Source organism: Carassius gibelio, chromosome A6, assembly GCF_023724105.1.
Source record: "Carassius gibelio isolate Cgi1373 ecotype wild population from Czech Republic chromosome A6, carGib1.2-hapl.c, whole genome shotgun sequence".
In the NCBI taxonomy this organism is placed as follows: domain Eukaryota; kingdom Metazoa; phylum Chordata; class Actinopteri; order Cypriniformes; family Cyprinidae; genus Carassius; species Carassius gibelio.
In genome coordinates, this window is record NC_068376.1 from 26716295 (window position 1) to 26736960 (window position 20666).

A 20666-nucleotide genomic window follows, 5' to 3' on the forward strand; every position below is an offset into this window, starting at 1 on the left:
GGATCATACCGTGGAAAATACTCAGGGGACATCAAAGGAACCATTGCAGGTATTTCTCTGTGTTACAACAGAACATCAGCGGCACAGAGGCACTCCACATAAATATTTCATCTTCTTGCCCATGAATTATGCATATTATATTACACGCCCACATAATATGATGCTCATGTCAATTTGGAGGTCCATTGCTCTATAGGGTGACGGCTATGATATCCACCTCACAGGTGAAATGTGATATACCACTGAATGCCTCTTTTCTCCACAGTGGGGCGTATGGGAATTAGTGTTTTACTGGAAAACAGGTTAAGGCTGTGGGTCACTGTGTCTGGAAGTGGAGTATCAGGGGAACTGTTGGGGACCAGATAATTAAGTACCGGTCAAACCAGATAAGTCATATTGCAAATTAATTATTTAGAATAATCCCCATGATGCATAAAGAGATTTATGAATATCAGACATCTGATGCTAGATAGGGAGGTGTGTGAGATTATTGTTGCGCTATATAATACAGATTTTCGAGAGTACGATAAAAAGACAATGCATGTAATACACTACTAATAGTCTTCACATTAATTTTATGTGAAATAAACTACTTTTTTTGGATCCATCTGCTCTACCTTAAGATAAATCATAACTGTTGAAAGATAAACTAGATTTCCATATTTTCTTAAGAAAATATGAGCGGCACTTGTCGGTCCAAAACTCTTGAGGTTGGGTAGCAGTCTATGTGAGTTCAGAGCAGTTCTCCTTTTTCCAAAAAAAATAAATAAATTAAGAAAACAAGCATTTCTGGGTACATGAATGTATAAAAGTCCCTTATTTCTTGGTAATAAAGTGTTTCAGCCTTGCATTCACAGATACATGGATATGCTATATATCTATATATTGCAGGGGCTTCCACCTCCCCCATAATGTGGAACAAATACATGACCACCGACATTCAGGCAAATCACCCTCTGGACTAATCAACACACTCAGAATTAGCATTTCAACCAATCAGCTTAACCCCAGGGCCCCGAGGACTGTGTTTTACTTTGATCTTCATGCCCCATTATTTGAATATGTTTGCATATATTAAAACCCCATTGCGTTTATATAGAAGTCAACAATTACATTATATAATTGACAAAGGCTATGCTTTCACAGGTTAAACAATTAACCTGCAGATTATTTTAAGCAGACAGGTCATTATTGAAGGCATCGCTCATACACATGCATCAGTAAACTTTTCAGCATGCATTTCAAGCGAGAAGCTCTTTGTGTTGCCATGGTGCAAATAGACTGACAGAACAAGAAGCAGGGGAGGGATTTAAGAAGAAGGGGCAGGGTCATGAAAGCATGCCTTCCTGTGATTGGCCGAGGCTGTGTCACATGTGACCTTTGGAATGCTAATGCCTAGATTCCCCCCCTACTTTCTCTCTCTCTGCTCTGCCGTAAAGCTTACAGCACAAACACAACCCAGAAATGGTGTAGGATAGCAGGAAAGCAGGACGTAATCCAGACCTAGGAAAGAAAGGCAAAGCCAAAGTGTAAGGTAGGCATTATTTATGTGCATGTTGTGAAATTCCTTCCTTCTCGTGGCTCTTAAACTAGGAGGGAAGGAATTAGGGAGAGGGAATGTGTTTGCTTTCTTACTGCATGCTTCCAGACCTGTTTCAAAGCCAGCCAGACCAGATCTGACAGCTCGAGGGACAACAATGTGGATGTGAGGGCATTGGCCTGCTGTTGGCAAACCTATATAGACACTATTATTTAGACAACAATCCTATTACGTTAACAAAACCTGCCATTCTTGTGTATAAAGATAAGCTTGAATGCATTACACATTACTTACTTTATATTAACTCCAAATCCAATGGATGGTAGAAATATTATCAGCCTTTTCACCATGATAAAGAATTGGTTACAAAACAGTCCATCTAAAGCATATTCCTTTGAAGGTCAGTTTCCTTCATGTCAAGTATAGTGTATGTATGTGCATCTGAAAGAGTTGAGTCTGGGGTCAGGGTCAGGTCACAGTGCCCTTGGCATTCCATGTGACCCACATTAGGTCAGATTATTTAGAATGGATACCATGTGAATGAGGGCACCAGACCACAGTGCAATTGGATGATGGTGTACATGACTTGTGCGTACTTTTAAACTGCTTTTCTCTTTTGCACTTCCAAGTTGTGCACTTCCATGATTCAGCCAACAACACAGCAGGATTAGAATGAGAGGTGCAAATCAATCCAAACCAGATCCTCTAGCAAAAAAAAACAAAAAAAAAACTTCTGCTTCGTATTAAATCCAGAATGTTCTGATCTGTAGATTCCCAAACATGTAAAATTCCCTTCTGCATTTTGCCAAACACACTCGCATAATTTTGATTACTTATTTTTTGGTAGGTGTGTTTGGGCCCTTTGTTGTCACGGTAAATACATAATTAGTTTGATGTATCTCATACATTAATTTAAACAAATTAAATCAAGACAAAGATTATAAATTACTCAGTGCTTCTTGAATTTAAATGGTGATGTGTTTATTAAGGAGACAAATAAAGGCTAGCCATATGAAATAATAAATCAATGAACACCTAACAACCAATGCACACATCATTATTCTGTTTTTACAATCATAATAAAATTTGTAGTTCCAGAGGACAGTGTTGTTCTGACAAGCTGTTCTAAAGCAAATAAAATCAGTGTACAAGATTATAAAATTAAACTCACAGATTCAAACACAATGAATTTCAACTAATTTGATAGCTGTTTCCTCATGCAAAACTCACCACTATGATGCTAGTTTGTTTGGGATCATTTCTAGGCTTTCACCATGATTCATACTAGTTTCACAATATTCTATGATATTGTAGTCTCCACATATGGCTTGAGTCTCTCTTGTAATGATTTTTCCACTAAATTCTTCCCAACACGACACATGATTTGAGGTGTCATCCACAACTAATATAAGTAATAACAATAGTGATGCTTTTCTTAGCAAATACAGTCTGTGTGTAAGAATCTGTCTGCTCATCCACCCATACTATAATCCAGAAGCTTTGTCTCAAGCTGTCTGTTAAAATGCTTTTATTAAATAAACCATCTTCTTTCCTTTGTGCAGTGACCCAGAATTCTTGTGAGTGGGACTCAAGGTTAATTGCACTGGGAGCCTGATTGTGTGTGCTTACTATATAACGTGCCGATTACTTGAAGGAATTAGGGTTTTGAGTGTCTCAAAACCAGAGTCAAAGATGGATCCTTCAGTGTGCTTATAAACGTGTGTTTACCTGGCTAAAATTGTGGGTTTGCAAAGTCCATGCAGTCCCAGTAGATATGATCGGCAGCTTAATTAAAGAGCAGGTCATATGATATTTTAAAGTGTCCTCATATTGTGTTGGAGTCCTGTATAACAAGTTTATATGCATCTTAGGTCAGAAAACATTGTAATTTTTTCAGAATATACATTTTAATATTAGAATAATTTTTCAATGATTACGAAACTATTCATTCAAAGCAGTTCTGAGCTTAATGTCTGGAAACCCCTCCCTTCCATAAAGCTACTCTGTTCTGATTGGTCAGCTGGCCATGTCTGTTGTGATTGGTCTTTCCGTACAATGCGTGTCGGAAACGAAACCTCCATTACCATAATTGTTTTTTTTTTGCTCCGGGGGGTTACTTGTAAACAAAAATGCTATAAGGTTGCAAAAAAAGGCATCGATATTACCTTATAAATTCGAGCCTAAGTATGAGGATGACTGATGCACTCGCTCAAATGGACACTACATTGCAAGATCGACATGATCAGGGGCCTGTACCATGAAGTCAGATAAGCTGGCTAGCCAGGTAAGTTGCAGGTTAGTTTGCACCAATCCTGGGTTTTAGGTACCACGTAAGTGGCTTGGCTTTCAGCGGCATTCATTGCCATAGTATCTTACACTCCACGGCTAACCTGCTCCGGGGCAGATTATGTTCTGGGTTAGAGATCTCAAACTGAAGGTGGACCAATCAGATGTGAGAGAAGTGACACATATCTGACACAAAGTCAGTCCTCCAGTTTATCTTGCTCCATATTAAAGCTCACTAATGCTAAAAAAAAAGACGAAGTCTGTCTTTAATGATAATTACTGAGTCATTTTATGATTTATATAATTATTGTGATTCATATTATTATTATTTATCTTTTACACACAAGCAATTTTAGTTTAACAGTTACTGTAATTTGTTTATTTTAAATAAATATGAATGTATACAGATCATGTATAATATAAATAAGCAAAGATATCAAAAGATTGCACTATTTAAAAAAAAAAAAATCTGACATTACATGTTCGGGTCTCTACCACTATATATTTTCAAATGTATAAACTAAGTTAACAAGTTTCACTTGTCACTGCACTGATAGAGCAAGATTATTTATTTTATTAGTCCTCCTTAATTTGTTATATTTTTCAGTCTCTTAACCTTTAGCAAAACCTTTAACCTCTAGTTTTTGAATCACGCTGGGTCTCTCGTGAGAAGTAAATCACAACTTGCTTTGTATTGCAAGGCTCGCGATTGGCTGTTCGCCAGTGATGTCACACATTCACGTGCACGTGCTCCACAAACTCAGGATCAAAGCCTGACTTGACAAAGAAAGTTGATGATCAGCATCATGGTACCAACAAAGCCGGATTGGAGAGGTTTGGTTTTGTCAACTCAAAACTAATCCTGTAACTCTGAATTTGTTCATCTCCCATCATGGTACAGGCCCCAGGACTAGTGTTTCCAAAAATTCAGTATTCGGTACCAATACCAGTAAAAATCCACAGTTCTTAGTACCAATTTCGGTTCCAAAGCAAAACATAAAAACATGCTAATTAATTTGGCTATACTTTTATTTAATCCAAACTGTGTAGTCTACATATTTAATTTTAAACATATTTTAAAATCCTTCTAGAGTTATTCAGCCAAGAATAACAACTAAATAAAAAATAATATGAAGAAAAGCCCAGAACTGCTTTTCTGACTGATGACACAAAGTTAACCATTTGTACACTTTCTAACATGCATATTTTAGATTCACAATTAATTGAAAAGCCTCTGATGTGTAAAAATAGTAAATATCATCATGTCCTCCTGTTTTTTTTCACCCAAATAAAAGTTATAGGAGCATTAAATAGTTATTTAATGCTCTTTAAATTAGCGTTAGCCACGCTATGCTAAAGATTAACTACTCTAAAAACAGCGTTCATTTCAATCCAACATTCAAATGAAAATATTGAATAGTATTCATAACAGAAGCTGTGTTTCCCACAGACTTAAACTCTATTTGTAGCGGCATATATATGCAAATTCATTCTCTGCCAGCAGGAGGAACTTGTAGAGGGGAAACATATAGGTTTCCCTGGTAACAGCTGTAATCAAATAAGTGCTGTGCTCACAAACACTGCTCAGACATTACAGGCAAGTAAGGTGCACACGTGGGAACTGTGTTAGAATGTGGCGTGAGGCTGAAAACACAGGTCTTCTTGACCTGATGTGAACACACTATCTAGCAGAAGTGTTTGTGGGCAGGTTAGAGTGTTTGTATTTTGCAGGTAGGCGGGGATTATGCAAATGTGTTACCTTGGGACGTATACTATATAGGTAACAGGCAGAAAATTAAAAAATATGATGACTTGTTAAGGTGGCTCAGAATCGACTCTTTCTTTTGAGATACCATATCTTTATTTATCATGCATTTTGCAGACTGTTTACATTGAAGGATAGCTACGAAAACCCATATGAGCTGCTCTTTAAAGAAGTCAAAATATAACTTATGTGCTCCCAGATTTACTGACATGTCCACATGATGTTCTCCGTGGGCTGCATCAATGACAGAGGTGTTCATGTGCTGATGTCTACATTATCCAGACTAGCCATAGAGCTGTTCTGCTTTCTAGCACTGTGACACTTAAGACAACAAATGTTCTACGGAAAGAACATGAGCTGATTTTTCAAACTCTTGCCCAAAATAATTGGCTGAGAGTTTGTAACAAAGAAAGTGTGCAGTTTTTCCACAAACTACTTTTTTTTTGGCAGGACGATTTGAATTCAAAGGTATGAATATTGGCATCTAAAGTAAGACTTTTAAAAAGAACTGCCTGGCACAACTTTTGGAGTAATTTTTATTACTAAAAGTGCAATTTCTCACCATTGAAACATGCATGTACATGTAACATCAGGAAAAAGGCAAAAATGTTCAGTTACAGAAAGTCATTGCACAAATGCACTATTTGCATGCACCTTAATTCATTACTACATATATGTACTATAACAGGGAAAAATGTTCAATAAGACAGAGTTAGTAGTATTTGGCTGGTAATGTGATCTTATTATGTAGTATATCAAATATTGATGTGTTTATGAAGGAGATAAAAAACTAAACTACACTAGCCATATAAAACAATAGATCAATGAATGCCTAACAACCAAGGCCAACATTATTATTCTTTTTTTTACAATCAGAATAAGGTTTGCGGTTCCAGAGGTGCTCATTACTGACATTCATATCCCCCTTCCCATTAATAACGAGGGTCCCCCTCGGTAACCCATCTTAGTGGTCATCATCAGTGTACTATATTCACAGCCTTCTTAGGGAGAATTAATCCATCTCCGCTGCATTTGATGCTGTGGCTCTGCTGAGGGAAACAGGGTCACTTGGGAATGTCTGTCTGGGGCCGTAGTGGCTCTATTGCCACAGAATGGGACACCAATTAACTGAGTCTCAGAGGAGAAAGAAAAGAGAGCAAGATGGAAAAAGATGGAACTTTTCACTGTTGTACACTACCATTAGTCAAGTAAAGCCCACCTGAAAGCTTTAGTTCTATGGCTGTGATTTATTGTTCAGGCCATATAGTATCTCAACGGCTTGATTGTTAGTACTGCTTAAAAAATTATAACTATATTAGCGCAAACTCTAATCTGCTAAATGCGACTATAAGGCAAGAATTGATAAACATTAACCTGATGATTTTCCGTAAAGCTACTCTGAAACGATGTGTATTGTAAAAAGCAGTATACTGTATGAATAAAATATTAACTGAAGTTGAATAAAATGCAACATAATGCATACAGACTGATGCCAGTTTACACAGTACAATTTGTACTTGGTGTAAGAATCGACTGTTTCATATCCATTATGTTAATTTATTGGCATCAGTCTGATTTTTTTTCCCCCTAAAAAATTTAAACCATTTCGTTTTTTCATTGCCAGGTTTTCAAAGTTAAAGTTATCTAAATAAAATAGATTATTAAGAAATGTAAAAATGTAAATGCTACTTTTATAAATAAGTTCGTAAAATAATTATGAAAAAAAGCACAAAGTATATAAAATAATAAATCAAATAAAACTATATAAAAAAATTAGAATATATAATTTTATGGAACTTTTTATTATCATAAATAATAATTTAAAAGACTCAATAAAAATACACTATAATAAAATAGTATAAAAATCTATTAAAAAATTGTTTATATATAAATCTTCAATTGTCAGTGAACCCAATTATCAACACGCAGGCTGATAAAAAACACTTAAGAGACAAAAGAACCTCATTAATATGTTATCTAATGATCACCAGTGCACTGTTACCAACATAACCAGACTAGTTACCACTGGCAGACTGAGGTTTACTATGACTTTTACAGCAGTTCATTAAATGTGCTTAATTAGTCCAAATTTAGTAATGTGGGAGACTGTGAAATCAGCATTCTTCAATCTCTCAATGCTCTCACATCTGTCCTCGCCTCCTCCGCCCCTCCCCGTGGCTGCCCACCCCCGCCTCATTTCCCTGCCCCCCACTCATTTCATGCTGAGTGGTTGAGTGAGTAACTAATATGGATCAGACTCAGACCAGACAGACAGCAGCACCCCCATCCCATCTCATCCCAGTTTACTGCCTCTTCCTCATCTGTCCGTCTTGATTTTCCTGTCTCATCCCATATTCACAGTTTGTCTTTTTCTCTGTTCACTCTCATTCTTTCTATCCCCATCTGAATGGATGATGCACATGTGGAAATGATGAAGACACAAGAAAAGGAGGTGATAGATAACATAAAGAATATGAATGAACTGAACAATGATGCCATAAAGCAGAATGGGAGACAAAAATATATTGAATTTTTACTTTACTTGTGACCCTTGTTATAAAAAAAAACAAAAAAAAAAACTGCTGTTTGCAGTCATTTTGCTCTGTTCCTTCTCTTCATTCTGTTTCCACCTTGCCTATACCTTCTTTCATGCTCCTCATTCCTTCTCTAAACTTCCTTCTTCCACCTTAATTTATCCAGCTCCACCAGAAGCTAATCTATATGCTAATAAGTAGATGCCAATCAATGATATTCATGCCCGTCTGTGTGCAATCAATATATTACATAATAGAGAACATTTCAGAATAACACAGCCCAGAGGTATTACACAATAAGTGCCTCAATTTACTTTTCAGGACAGTGCAGTTCTTATCTCCTCCTTCAAGGTCAAATAGGCCACCTTGGATGTATATTTTCAATTTAGTAAGGCCTCTTCAGATTGACCAGAATGGTCTTTTGTTGTGCCCCGATTTAAGCGGGTCCCAAAACCCTATTCACTTTCTGTAGCACATCCAGTCTGTTTTTCATGAGTGTGTGGTTTGATTGTGATTGCCGCAGCAGTCATAGATTGTTACTGTTTGCTAAGTGATGCTCTAATCACTGATTATTAAGAGGCAACCTCATCAGCACACAATACTTCAACAACCAACACTGTGCTCTTGGTGTCTCTTCTTTGTCATTGTTTTTAGCACTGCCATTAAAGGTGCTGTATGATTTTTTGATTGTACTAAAGCATTAAAATGCCATAATATGTTTGAAGATATTTAGAAAACTTGCAAAGTTCACATACTTATTTCTCTGGAAAACAATGCTTCAGTCGGTTATTCTGCTTTGAAATGTCTGTTTCGTGTCGGAATGTCTGTTTTTTTATTTTAACCTTATTTACCCAATAGTTTTTCAGAACCCTGAGATAGCGTATTGCAGCCATGGCAGCTAGCAAACAAACTGGGTCAGAGATCTTCTTTGGTGACTCGGACTTGGACTCGGACTCGAACACTGAGACTCGAGACTCGACTCGGACTTGACAGTTGGTGACTCGACTACAACACTGCTGTAAATATTGCACACGTTCACTTACGATTGACGTGACAAACTTGTGCCTTTTATTTATTTACAGTTCAAAAGTTACAGAAACGGAACTATAGACACAATAAATACAAATAAAACATATTGACATCTTCAATATTCGGCCTAATAAAAATATTACGAACGCTCACTTTAAAAAAAAATTATGAATCTCTATGACTTAAACATAATATTCTTACTGAACAACTAGCTAAAATAGAATAAATAATTATATTTCTCTAGGTCTTCAGTTACAAAGGCAGACAAAAGGCACAAATTACAAATAAGGACACAAGATAAACAGAAAACAAAACAATCGTATAAATCATATTGACAAATTCTAAGAAAAATATTAAGATTAAGATAACGCACATAGCCAATTTATTTTTTATTTTTTCAGCTCTACAAAAATAAATTTGAGATTCTTACTTAGCCTAACGAGTAATTAAAATCCAACGAAAAATTCACATTTCTCCCGATCAACTACAAAAACTGAGCTTTTTTTTTCTGAAGCATACTGACAGCTTAAAAGAAATTGCTATGCATATTATGAACACAAACTGAACTTTGTTAATACCACATATTTGGGTAAGAGCCTATGGTAAAAGTATGTATTATTAATATATATATATATATATATATATATATATATATATATACATATATATATATATATATGTGTGTGTAAAATATACAGCACTTTCTATATTTGAGTATGACTGAAACGAGCCAGTTTCCCTGCAGTGTGAAACCGGCGTAAGAGAACTGAGGATAATCTTTTCTCCAGTAAAACTCACTGCCACAATGCCAGGGTGTTGATATGTTGTTCTGGGCAGTTGCTATGCATTATGAGTTGTTGCTAGCATGTTGCTACTCAGTTTCTGAGGTATTTTGGGTTGTTGCTAGGATGTTGCCATGATCTTTCTAATGTGCTCCGAGTGGTTATTAGAACATTGCTATGTGGTTTCTAAAGTATTCTGGATGGTTGCTAGGATGTTGCTCTACAGTTTCTAAGGTAATATGGGTGACTGCTATGACATAGCTAACTGACTGCTGTCGCTAGAATGTTGCCATGCTGTTTCTAAGATCAGAATATTGCTATGTGGTCAATGTATTCTCAATGGTTACTACAATGTTACTGTTTGGTTTCTTCTGGTTTGTTGTTAAGATGTTGTTATGTGGTTTCTAAAATAATCTGGGTAGCCACTACAGGACAATGCTAGGTGGCTGCTAAGTTTTAGCTATGGGGTTTATTACATATTCTGAATGGTTCCTAGGAAGTTGCTGTGTCATTTCTAAGGTAATCTTTGTGGTTGCTAGGATATAGCTATGTGGTTTCTATTATATTCAGAATGGTTGCTAAGATGATGCTCTACAGTCTGGCTGTTAGGACAGCCAAATGGTTGCTAGAGCATTCTGGATGTACTGTTCTAAAGCAAAAAATGAATGAGATAATATAAACTCACCAGGATTCTAGGGTGTTTTAGCATTTTAGCATGGTCTGTTACAGAAATGATTTTATATAACAAATTTTAATACTCAGCATTGACGTTTATTGAAATCCCTAACCTAAAGTAGTATCAAAACAACAATAATGATTGTATTGACAAAGACAAAATTAGCAATCATGTTAACATTTCTAAATATTTTTTAAACATAAATATAGATTTTCCTGCCAGGTCTATTTTTCTGGGACAGGTCTTTTCCTCTCTTTTGGCAGGACGAGCCATCACCAGTGTAGTTTCTGAGGTGGGGGGGCTGGTCATGTTCAAATCATTACCATCATCCTCATTAGAGAAGAACCAATTGTCCAATCAGCACACAGCTCTGCAATAGGCCTCCAAAAGGCACCCCCAGTTGGCTGTCGCTAGGAAACCACAGAAATGGGGGGGGGGGGGGGGCTCACATGCGTGTGTTAGATGGAGAGAAACATAGAGAGAGAGAGTGTGTCTGTGCCTGGCGACTGGGACAGTGGATGCTAGCGGTGATCTGGCAGGATTGGGGTGCAGAACGCACACTAGACAAAGGAGCATTAGGGTCCTGAGGCATGGGGCTCACCACGGGGCCAAACGGAGCTCGTGCTACCCCTCAGAAAAGGTAGGATCTAGGTTATTGTCTGGGAGGTGGGCCCTTGGCTAACCTGGATGTCTATGAAATCTCTCAGTGCATGCATATTGATGCACATCTGTTTTCAATGTCACCCATTTCCATCCTCATCCTTCCATCTTACCCAATCCCTTGGACTTTTCTTGCTTTTTGGGATGGTTTGTTAATTTGTTCAGTGTTTTGTAATTACTGACAGACTTCTTTTTAGCCCTGCTAAAGGTGACAGTGCATTTAATAGTTGTTTAAACTGTATGCTGTAGAGAGCCACTAATCGGCTGGATGCATAGGGTTGGTTGGACTGGAAGCCTCTGTGGGGCCCGTGACTTGGACTCAACATAAGAGCTTCCCTTAGCAAAGCCACTCAAGTGCTAAATATGAAACAAGCAGGTTTTAAGCATGAGTGTATGACATTCCATGATGCATTTCCACCAAAGCACATCTTAGTGTTTACTAAGAAACACAGCTGGTATCATCTGAAAAGATTGTGATGAGTACTACCATAGAACTATGTGTACTACTATGTGTAAGGTTGTGGGTTCGATTCCCAGGGAACACATGTTAGGTAAAAAATGTTAGCCTGAATGCACTGCAAGTCGCTTTGTATAAAAGCGTCTCCTAAATGCATAAATTTAATTTAATTTAAGTTTGCAATAAACAATCTTCCAATATGCTTGATAAACCAAGTTTCTTTCTAGTTCCATCTGATAAATTCACCAATATCAACTGCAAAAATAACATTGTGTACATTTAACTGCCAAGCATGTGCATACATACACACACACACACACATATACTGTATATTTATTCAAAATTCAAAATGGGATTAAATTTTCAAAAACTGGATCATTTGATTCATTCAGTAGTGTGGTCATGTGACATTTAACAAAGTTTGAAATGTCATACTGCGTACCTCTTCATTTTTGTACAACGTTTAATAATATTCTAATTTTGTAACCATGTTCTCAGATATCCCTATGGCCCTTCCATTAATGCATATTAATGAGGTTCAGGATTTATATTTAGATTATCTAATTACAATGCCCAACTCCATTATGTTCTTTGGAGCGCAGGAAATGGCTTAAGGGGAGGCCTCATTGATATTACACCATCTCTTGGTGTAATAACAGACTTAGAAAGGGGGGAGGCATAATGGTTTGTTGTGGATAAAGTGGGGGCGATTCGGGGTAGATAGGGAGGGGGTTAAGAGTGTGTGGGGTTAGTGGTTCTCAACCACATGTGTGTGAGTAATTAAATGAGTTTAATTGAAACCATGCCACATTTCTCCTCTAAAGCTACCCCCCTCCCAACACTCATTCTCTTTCTGTCCCCCATCTCAATCCCATTACCACTTTCTGTCCCTGAATAACAAACCTCAAAAGACAGAGAGACAGAAAGAAAAGGAGAGAAGTCATTTAAACAGCAGTGCCTATGGCGATTCCAGTGATGGTGAACCCTCAGCTGTGGCACCTATTTTTCATTCAGTAGCCTTGATTACATGCTTAATGTTTGTATCATGGGATGAACAGTCATATGATTCTCTTGTCATACTTATGATATTCATGTCTAACTTTAAAGAATGTTTCAGATTCAAAACAAACTCTGCCCACGGCATGCTTGACATGCTGTTGATTATCACAGATAATGATTTCAACTCGGTCTAAAAACATGCATCATGTTTACAGAATGCACTTAAAAATGGATGTTCATGCAAAAACACATTCTGGAGAATTGGGGTTGGTAGTGTTTTTGAAACGCTTAAGTCTCTTATTTTCACCAAAAATTTATCTGAAAGATTTATCTGATCAAAATACAGTAAAAAAATTGTGAAATATTGTTTCAATTCAAAATAACCTTTCTCTTGAATATATTTTAAAATGCAGTTCATTCCTTTGATGCAAAGCTTAATTTTCAGCATCATTACTCCAGTCTTCAGTGTCATATGATCCTTCAGAAATAATTATAATATGCTGATTTGCCTTTCAAGAATTTTTTTATTATCAATGCTGAAAATAGTTGTGGTGCTTCATATTTTTATAGAAACTGTGATACTTTTCAGGATTCTTATGAATAGAGTTTGAAAGAAAACTTTTTACTCGAAATAGAAATCTTTTGACATTAGAAATGTCTTTATTGCCAATTAAATGCATTATTACTGAAAAATATCAACATCTTTCAAAATAAAAAAAATACTGATCCTAAACTACATCTATAGACACAAATGTGCAGTGCTTTGCCAACTTAAAACTTAAATGATTGTCTGTGGTAACCAACTGCATGTTGGAAAAGCTTGACTTGTATTGAACCAGGATGATTTCTTTAATGCCTGTCTATAAAAGCAGACTTTGTTGATGCAAGTATTGTTTGACAACCTTTAACATGGCTCTGTATCACATATTGACATGGGCATCTCTTCTGACTCGATGTGTAATCCATCTTCCATTGCTGTTCTTGTGGTGGTAACTGGACACTTGTGTCCGGGATGAACTCAAATGCAATTATAATGCCATTTTGATATATAATTATAATGTCACATAATAAGCCGTAAACGCGCTTGGTCATGTAAACGTGGGAACCCGGAGTAAGGTCATGAACAGCGTAAGCATAAACCGGTCACAACAGGTAGTTTTTTTCCTCTCACTCCGATTTCACACGACATGTGAAAGCAATAACCCGCTTTCTATTGGTTTATTGAAGTGTGCATGTGTGATACGTGACAGGTACGCATCGTTAGTGCAGATTTATGCGCATCCAGACTGAGCAAACGTTTCGCAGTAAAGAAAGAAGGAAATACATCACAAAAGCAGACTTATTCATGACTCAGAAAACGATAAAAATGTGTTCTCATCTCGTACAGCAGAAGTAGACGTGGTTCAGTCACAATATAACGGCATGAGAGTATAATATAGGATATGAGCTGTAAGTTTCCAGACATGTTACAAGCTTAATTTAACATCACAGCCGACAGATGTATGGAATACTCTGAGTCAGATATGCAAATGATTATATTACATAACTACAGGGAAATAACCTGATTTATTAATGAAGTCATGTAAACGCAGCTTACTTGAGTTGTCAGGTTACTGATGTGCAGGTAAACGGGGAAAACTGGTGATTTTAATAAGATGATATTTGTGAGTTATCAGCTTACTGGTGTGCACAAACTTGCTCATTGATATGTCAAATCACACAATTTTGGCCAAATTGTGCAGCTCAACATTTTTTGCTCTTGAATTTTTATCATAAACATCGCAATTTATTTTTTTCCCCAAATCGTGCCGCCCTAATTGACCCTTTGCAAAGACCTGCCCCCCTTAGTTACTGTTGCTATGACAAGCCATACAGCTCTCATGCTACACATGATGTTCTCATGCAGTGAAAAATACATTGTAGAGTAAAAAGAAAACTGAGCAGGTTACTTTTGGTATGAAACAAAGCAAAACAAACAATGACATTTTTTCATCTTTTAATGGCTCTTTTATATTCACTAGTTATAGCATGAAATAACCACAGAAAACCATTTTTCAAGTTCAAGTCCACTGATGTTAATCTATTGTCTGGTTTGTTTGTTGGACAAAAATGGCAGATTCGCCTGTCAATCAAAGTCCCTGCGAAGGGCCAATTACCTTTCAAAAACATGGCAATTTCTTGGTACTGTCTAAATAACATGATACCACTATCATACTCTTTATATTAACACATCAAATTCCATAACTATCAATTAGAAATAGCTTCAGTGTCTCGATGATCTCAACAAAAGAAAGGAATTTTTTAACATGAATTCACTAATTCTTATTCTTCGTCTCTCTCAGCTTGCGTCGAGTTTGGCAGCGGGGTGGTCGTGGGTCAAAGGTGAAGCATCGGGGCGGCACAATGGAGGGTGAGCAGAGCACTCCTGCCTCCAGTGCCAGCAGCAGTACAGGCACCAATACCTCCACCACAGGCACCACCAGTGCCTCCACTGCCAGCACTGTCAGCTCCACCAGCAGCAGCAGACCGGCCGTTCCACAGATATCTGTATACAGCAGCATACCTGACCGACAGACTGTACAGGTGCGCGTCACACTCATCTGGCACAATCAGTCAGTTCAAATATAGACAACTAAGTTCAGAAATGCATGGTAACTGTGTTGATAATATTGTGTGCAATTTAACCGATTCACCACATGTCTGCTTGTCGAACTTATATGTATAATCACTCACTGCATTGCACCACACATCACTTTTTTTCTTGCTTAAATGTTTAATTGTTGGACTTTAAGTCCATACTGCCATCTGCTGGTGTGATCATTACTCCAGTCAGAAGAGGAATGAAGATGAAGATGTCACTGCTTCAGACATATTCCTGTTCTTTCCTCTGATGTGGAATGTGGTGGTTCATTATTGACATTATTAACATGTAATTTAAGTGGCTGGGAATTAGACACTTGCTAGATTTCAGCCAAATGTGATATTGATAATCTTATATTCAATTTAGACACTGTAATAATCATTAATTTTATGATTTTTTCACAAATAATAATAATAGTAATATGAAGGGCCCAATACAATGTTATTGCTGTTGTTTTTGTAATTAACATTGTTAATAATAATAATTATTATTATTATTTTGATCATGATGTACAGCACACTTCATGCTTAAAATGCAGCTCAAAGTGCTTTACATGACATAAGTTAATGGCAAAAATTGGCAACATCCAACCAATCTAAAGTAGTTAAATTATTTAAACTGAATCTATGTTCACTTAATTGTGTAAAGAAACCTAACTACATTTCTATCTTTAAAAATTGTGATATGATATTGACATAGAAATATACTACATAGCAGGAAAGACCCAGCTGTATTCTCAGATCAGTGCGTGATCAGACAGAAGCAGCACTGTTCATTAAACTTAGTTCAGGCTGCACTTTACTCATGCCAAGACCAGGGGTCAGGATGCCTGTTGCCTAGCAACTGTGTGGTTGTGGGCAGTTCAGTGAGGACATAAAGGATGAGACACACAGAAATGCGGGATAATGGTGAACATAGCTGGGAGAAAACAATAGAAAGGTACCATTAGTGATGAGAACGATGCATTTCTCTACACTATCATCATCTAATGAAAGTGTTGTTTGAACGTCTGCTCTGACTATTTATTCAGGTATTTATCTTGTTTTAATTCTGTTCTGAATGTTATGGGATGCTAGCTCAGAATCAGTATTACAGAACAACTGTTAAACTACGTAGGTGTTCATATGGTTTACAATTTTTAGTAAGTAACATTATTATTATAGTTTGACAATACAATTTTTATTTTTTTTTATATTGGATGTATATTTGGTTGTCATTAAACATAAATATCATAAAATGTAACATCCTATGCAATATCAATGCATTGTTGTTATGTGTTATTACACTTGCAATGGCTTATGTGCCTTGAAACAAGCCTTGAAATACAGTAGCTAATATTAAACAATTTCCTAATCATCTAATATTAATATTATGATAAAATTACCATCATAATGATCAATGCTGACCTTGAAAGAAAAATGGGAAGTGATATACAACAGAAGAATCTGAGATTTGTCTCTTTCAGGTTTGTTGCAGTTCATTTCTGACCAAAAGGAGGAGACAAATGCAAATTATTGCAAAAAACAAAGCAAAAAGTTGCCATGTAAGAATTAAAAGATTCTGATTGCAGTCTGACTTATAATAAAATTTTAACTTGGAGCCACTTATGATTTAATTTAATTTAATTTAATTTATCAGTGTGGTGAGTGGCGCAGGTGTCGCTCATTATAATTTACTCCACGGCCTCGCTCCGTTTCCCACGGCTCTCGGCCCTGCCCCGGACCCATTCATCACAATCAGCTTTGGCAGATGTTTCTCTCAAACATCTTAAGGCGAATACAATAGAAATACATGATACAAATGTTGACACGTTATGGGCTATTGGTTAGAGAGTCGGACTTGTATTCCAAAGGTTCAGGGGTTCGAGTCTCAGGTGTGGCAGGAATTGTAGGTAGGCAGAGTGAACAACCAGTACTCTCTCCCACCCTCAATACCAAAACTTAGGTGAGACCCTTGAGCAAGGCACCAAACCCCCAACTGCTCCCCTGGTGCCGCAGCATATGCCTGCCCACTTGAGTGACCATACTTGGCCACACTTCACTTCATATACCAATGGAAACAGAACTATAAAAATGCAGACGTGTCTCCCCATCTAAATTATGATTTCTGACTTTGATTGGTATCTTGGCAAATATGAGCACAGTTTGAGACACTACTTAGATTAAAAACTCAAGAGGGGATGTAAGATTATCAGTCTTTTTTTTCAGGAAAAATAAAAAATCCTTAAGAATCTGCAGAATTTGAATTTGCTAATATCATTGCTCTGTATGTGATGCATATTCGATATTATTGACATTGAATCTGTGTTCTCACTTTTTTTTCTCTCTCTCTTGAATGGTAGGTGATCCAGCAGGCTCTACACAGGCAGCCCAGCACAGCGGCGCAGTACCTGCAGCAGATGTATGCAGCTCAGCAGCAGCATCTGATGCTCCAAACGGCAGCTCTACAGCAGCAGCACCTCAGCACAGCGCAGCTCCAAAGCCTCGCAGCAGTGCAGCAGGTCAGTTACAGCAGCATCCATAGTCCTCTACAGCAAGACATACACATAATACACCCAAATACACTTACTGTACACTCTCTGTCTGACATGGTTTCTCCCTCTCAGGCCAGTTTAGCAGCTGGCAGGCAGAGTTCCAACCAGAATGGGACCCTGTCTACCCAGAGCGGGTCATCACAGACCACAGTAAGCTATTATTTGGATGCAGCCACTGAAAACAAGCACATTATAATCATGTCAATATCTTATAGTTTGCATGTGACATAACATTCAGGCTGCTCATGTCACAACTCTTGTCTCTCTTATTCCCACAGATTAATTTAACCACGTCCCCTGCTGCTGCTCAGCTGATCAGTCGTGCACAGAGCGTAAACTCCGCCCCCTCTGGGATAACCCAGCAAGCTGTGTTGTTAGGCAACGCCACAAGCTCCACCCTCACGGCCAGCCAAGCTCAAATGTACCTGCGGGCCCAGATGGTGAGCACACCTGTATGACCACAAACACAAGAGTCTTTCATGCTTAAAAAGTTGCTTTCTATGTTATATAGCCTATATATTTAGGAGTGAGACATTGACTCTTAATCAGTCATTGCATTCTTGCTGAATGCCAGAAATAAATTGGATGAATTTAGTTCAATTAGGCGACTGATAATAAATGTAAACAACATTTGACCCTTTACTTTATTTTAATTTTTTTAAGCAAAATATCACAGATAAAGAACCTAACAATTCTATTTACAAGTAAAGTTGTAATACATTAATGTAATGTCTAGATAATTACTCCAGACTTTTTCAATATATAGTTGTTTTATAACAATAAAACAGCCCAAAATGAAAATAAAAGTTGAAATATGCATAATCCATGTTTTTACTGTTGTAGTCTAATGCCATGGTTGTAATCTAAGCATGGTTCTACATACTGGTTATACTGCAAACTGGGTAATACTGGGTATGCCAGAGTATGATGGAGAGCTTCCTGAGGATGTGATATTAATGAGAATCTTTCTGTGTGATTATTTTAGGCACAGCAGAGTAATCTTGTGCATGTAGCCAGGAGTCTGGGCCGAGCCGTCCCTCTGTCCCCTCAGCTGATCCTGGCTCCTACAGCTACAGTAACTGCTCTACAGTCTGACACTAACACAGCCAAAAACACACAGTCTGCCTCTGCGCAGGTACACACACGTGCTGATATACACTACTGTAATACGTCCACATCCAAAAGTACCCATGATTGCACAAGCATTTCTCATTTGCATTCATGAATATGCTGTTTAAAACAGTTATCTTCATGAAGCATTCATAAAATCATGCATGGCTTGATACACAAAAATCCTAAAGGATTATTTATAGGATTACTTGGTATTCCAATTATAATTTGGAACATTTATTGTACATGTATTCATTCAGCGGACTCTACACAATTTTGATATTTTAGAAAACCCTGATATGTTTGTTAATTGGATAAAATGTTCTATCCATGACGTCAGAAGGAAGCCTGTAGCACCCCATTTTAATGTACGATGCAATACTGTTAATTACTGTATATTACCAATTACTAATAATACAAATGAATAATTATACATAAATATTCCAATATTTAATAATAATAATAATGAAAAGCATAGGAATATGAATAAATTGAATCATTAAAAAAAAAGTTAATAGAATAGTTCATTTGTTAAAGATCCTTCTTTGATCACATGAGGATTAGGACCATCACAATTGGCTCCAATTTCTAATAAATATTCCAATAGAAATAGTGTGCACATTACATTAGGATCTTTAGCCTATGTAATTCTATGCAAAATATTACTTTTTGAAATACAACAACTTAAATTTTTTATATATTTTTCAATATAAAAAAAAGGTTTATCAGTACATTTCTGACTTTCCCAGGTGCAGAATCTTGCCCTGCGCAACCAGCAGGGGGCGTCTTCCACCTCTCAGTCCTCAGGTCTGCAGGCACTGAGTTTAAAGCAGACCCCCGTCTCCATTCAGCCCACCCCACTCATCAAAACATCCAGCCAGAGTGCTTCCAGCTCAGACACTGGGAAAAGCAATGTGAACACTGCTTCAACGGATGGAGTGAAGAAAGGAGAGGAAGGGCAAACCGAGATGAAAGCAGTTAACATGAGTCGTAATGTTTCCTCATCACATCCCTTACTCGCACCAGGTAAACTCAGACCCATATCACCTATAGTTCCGCTAAGATATTATAACACCTTTTTTTGCAGTGTTTTTTTTTTTTTTTTTTTTTGTGGATTTAAGAATCTCAATTTCATACGTGTTCTCCACAAAAATGCTCAACAAATACAGTTACTAGTATCGTTTCTTACTTTGGCTTATATTTAAGCTAATATTGTTGTCATCAAGCACCTTTGATCCAAAATGGTCCAGAAATTGTTGTGTGTGTGCACATTTGGTCTTTAAACAAACTGAAAGCTTCAATTAATTTAAATAGAAATGCACTCTTATATGCTCCAGCTTCACATGTCTGTCCATCATGTTACACACTAAGTACCAAAGAAAAGAGAAATGCACCAGAGGCTACATTTGTTCTACATGGCTTAAGCTCAAGGGCATTAATGCGTACGTGGCCTTTGAAGGGCACGCACTTTCTCAGATGAGTCTTTCAGTGCCTGTCAACACCTGCCATCTGCCATCCATCATTCCAGTGCTCTTTAATCATAACAGCTCACACAGGGCAAGCATCCTGCACACTTAGAAGCAGGTACTTGGACGTGTCAAGGCTGGTAGAAATTCTGCTATGTGTTTAGTTTAGAAAATTGAAAAAGACCTAT

The 20666-nt window shown here is 37.2% G+C and overlaps 1 protein-coding gene across 4 annotated transcripts in view; it reads left to right on the plus strand.

Moving 5' to 3' along the window:
• Positions 1–1403: 1403 nt before the first annotated feature.
• Positions 1404–20666, plus strand: part of LOC128015902 (polyhomeotic-like protein 2) — a 29550-nt gene continuing 10287 nt past the window's right edge. Inside the window, exons 1-7 of one of the 4 annotated variants that reach the window (XM_052600150.1) lie at positions 1404–1529; positions 15071–15311; positions 17711–17869; positions 17975–18052; positions 18181–18342; positions 18888–19037; positions 19762–20038. In XM_052600150.1, the coding sequence (XP_052456110.1) occupies positions 15132–15311; positions 17711–17869; positions 17975–18052; positions 18181–18342; positions 18888–19037; positions 19762–20038 (1006 nt within the window). In that variant the 5' untranslated portion in view covers positions 1404–1529; positions 15071–15131. Of the gene's footprint in view, positions 1535–11100; positions 11253–15070; positions 15312–17710; positions 17870–17974; positions 18053–18180; positions 18343–18887; positions 19038–19761; positions 20039–20666 lie in introns of those variants that run through there. The other 3 variants (XM_052600149.1, XM_052600148.1, XM_052600147.1) reach the window with 3 other exon arrangements.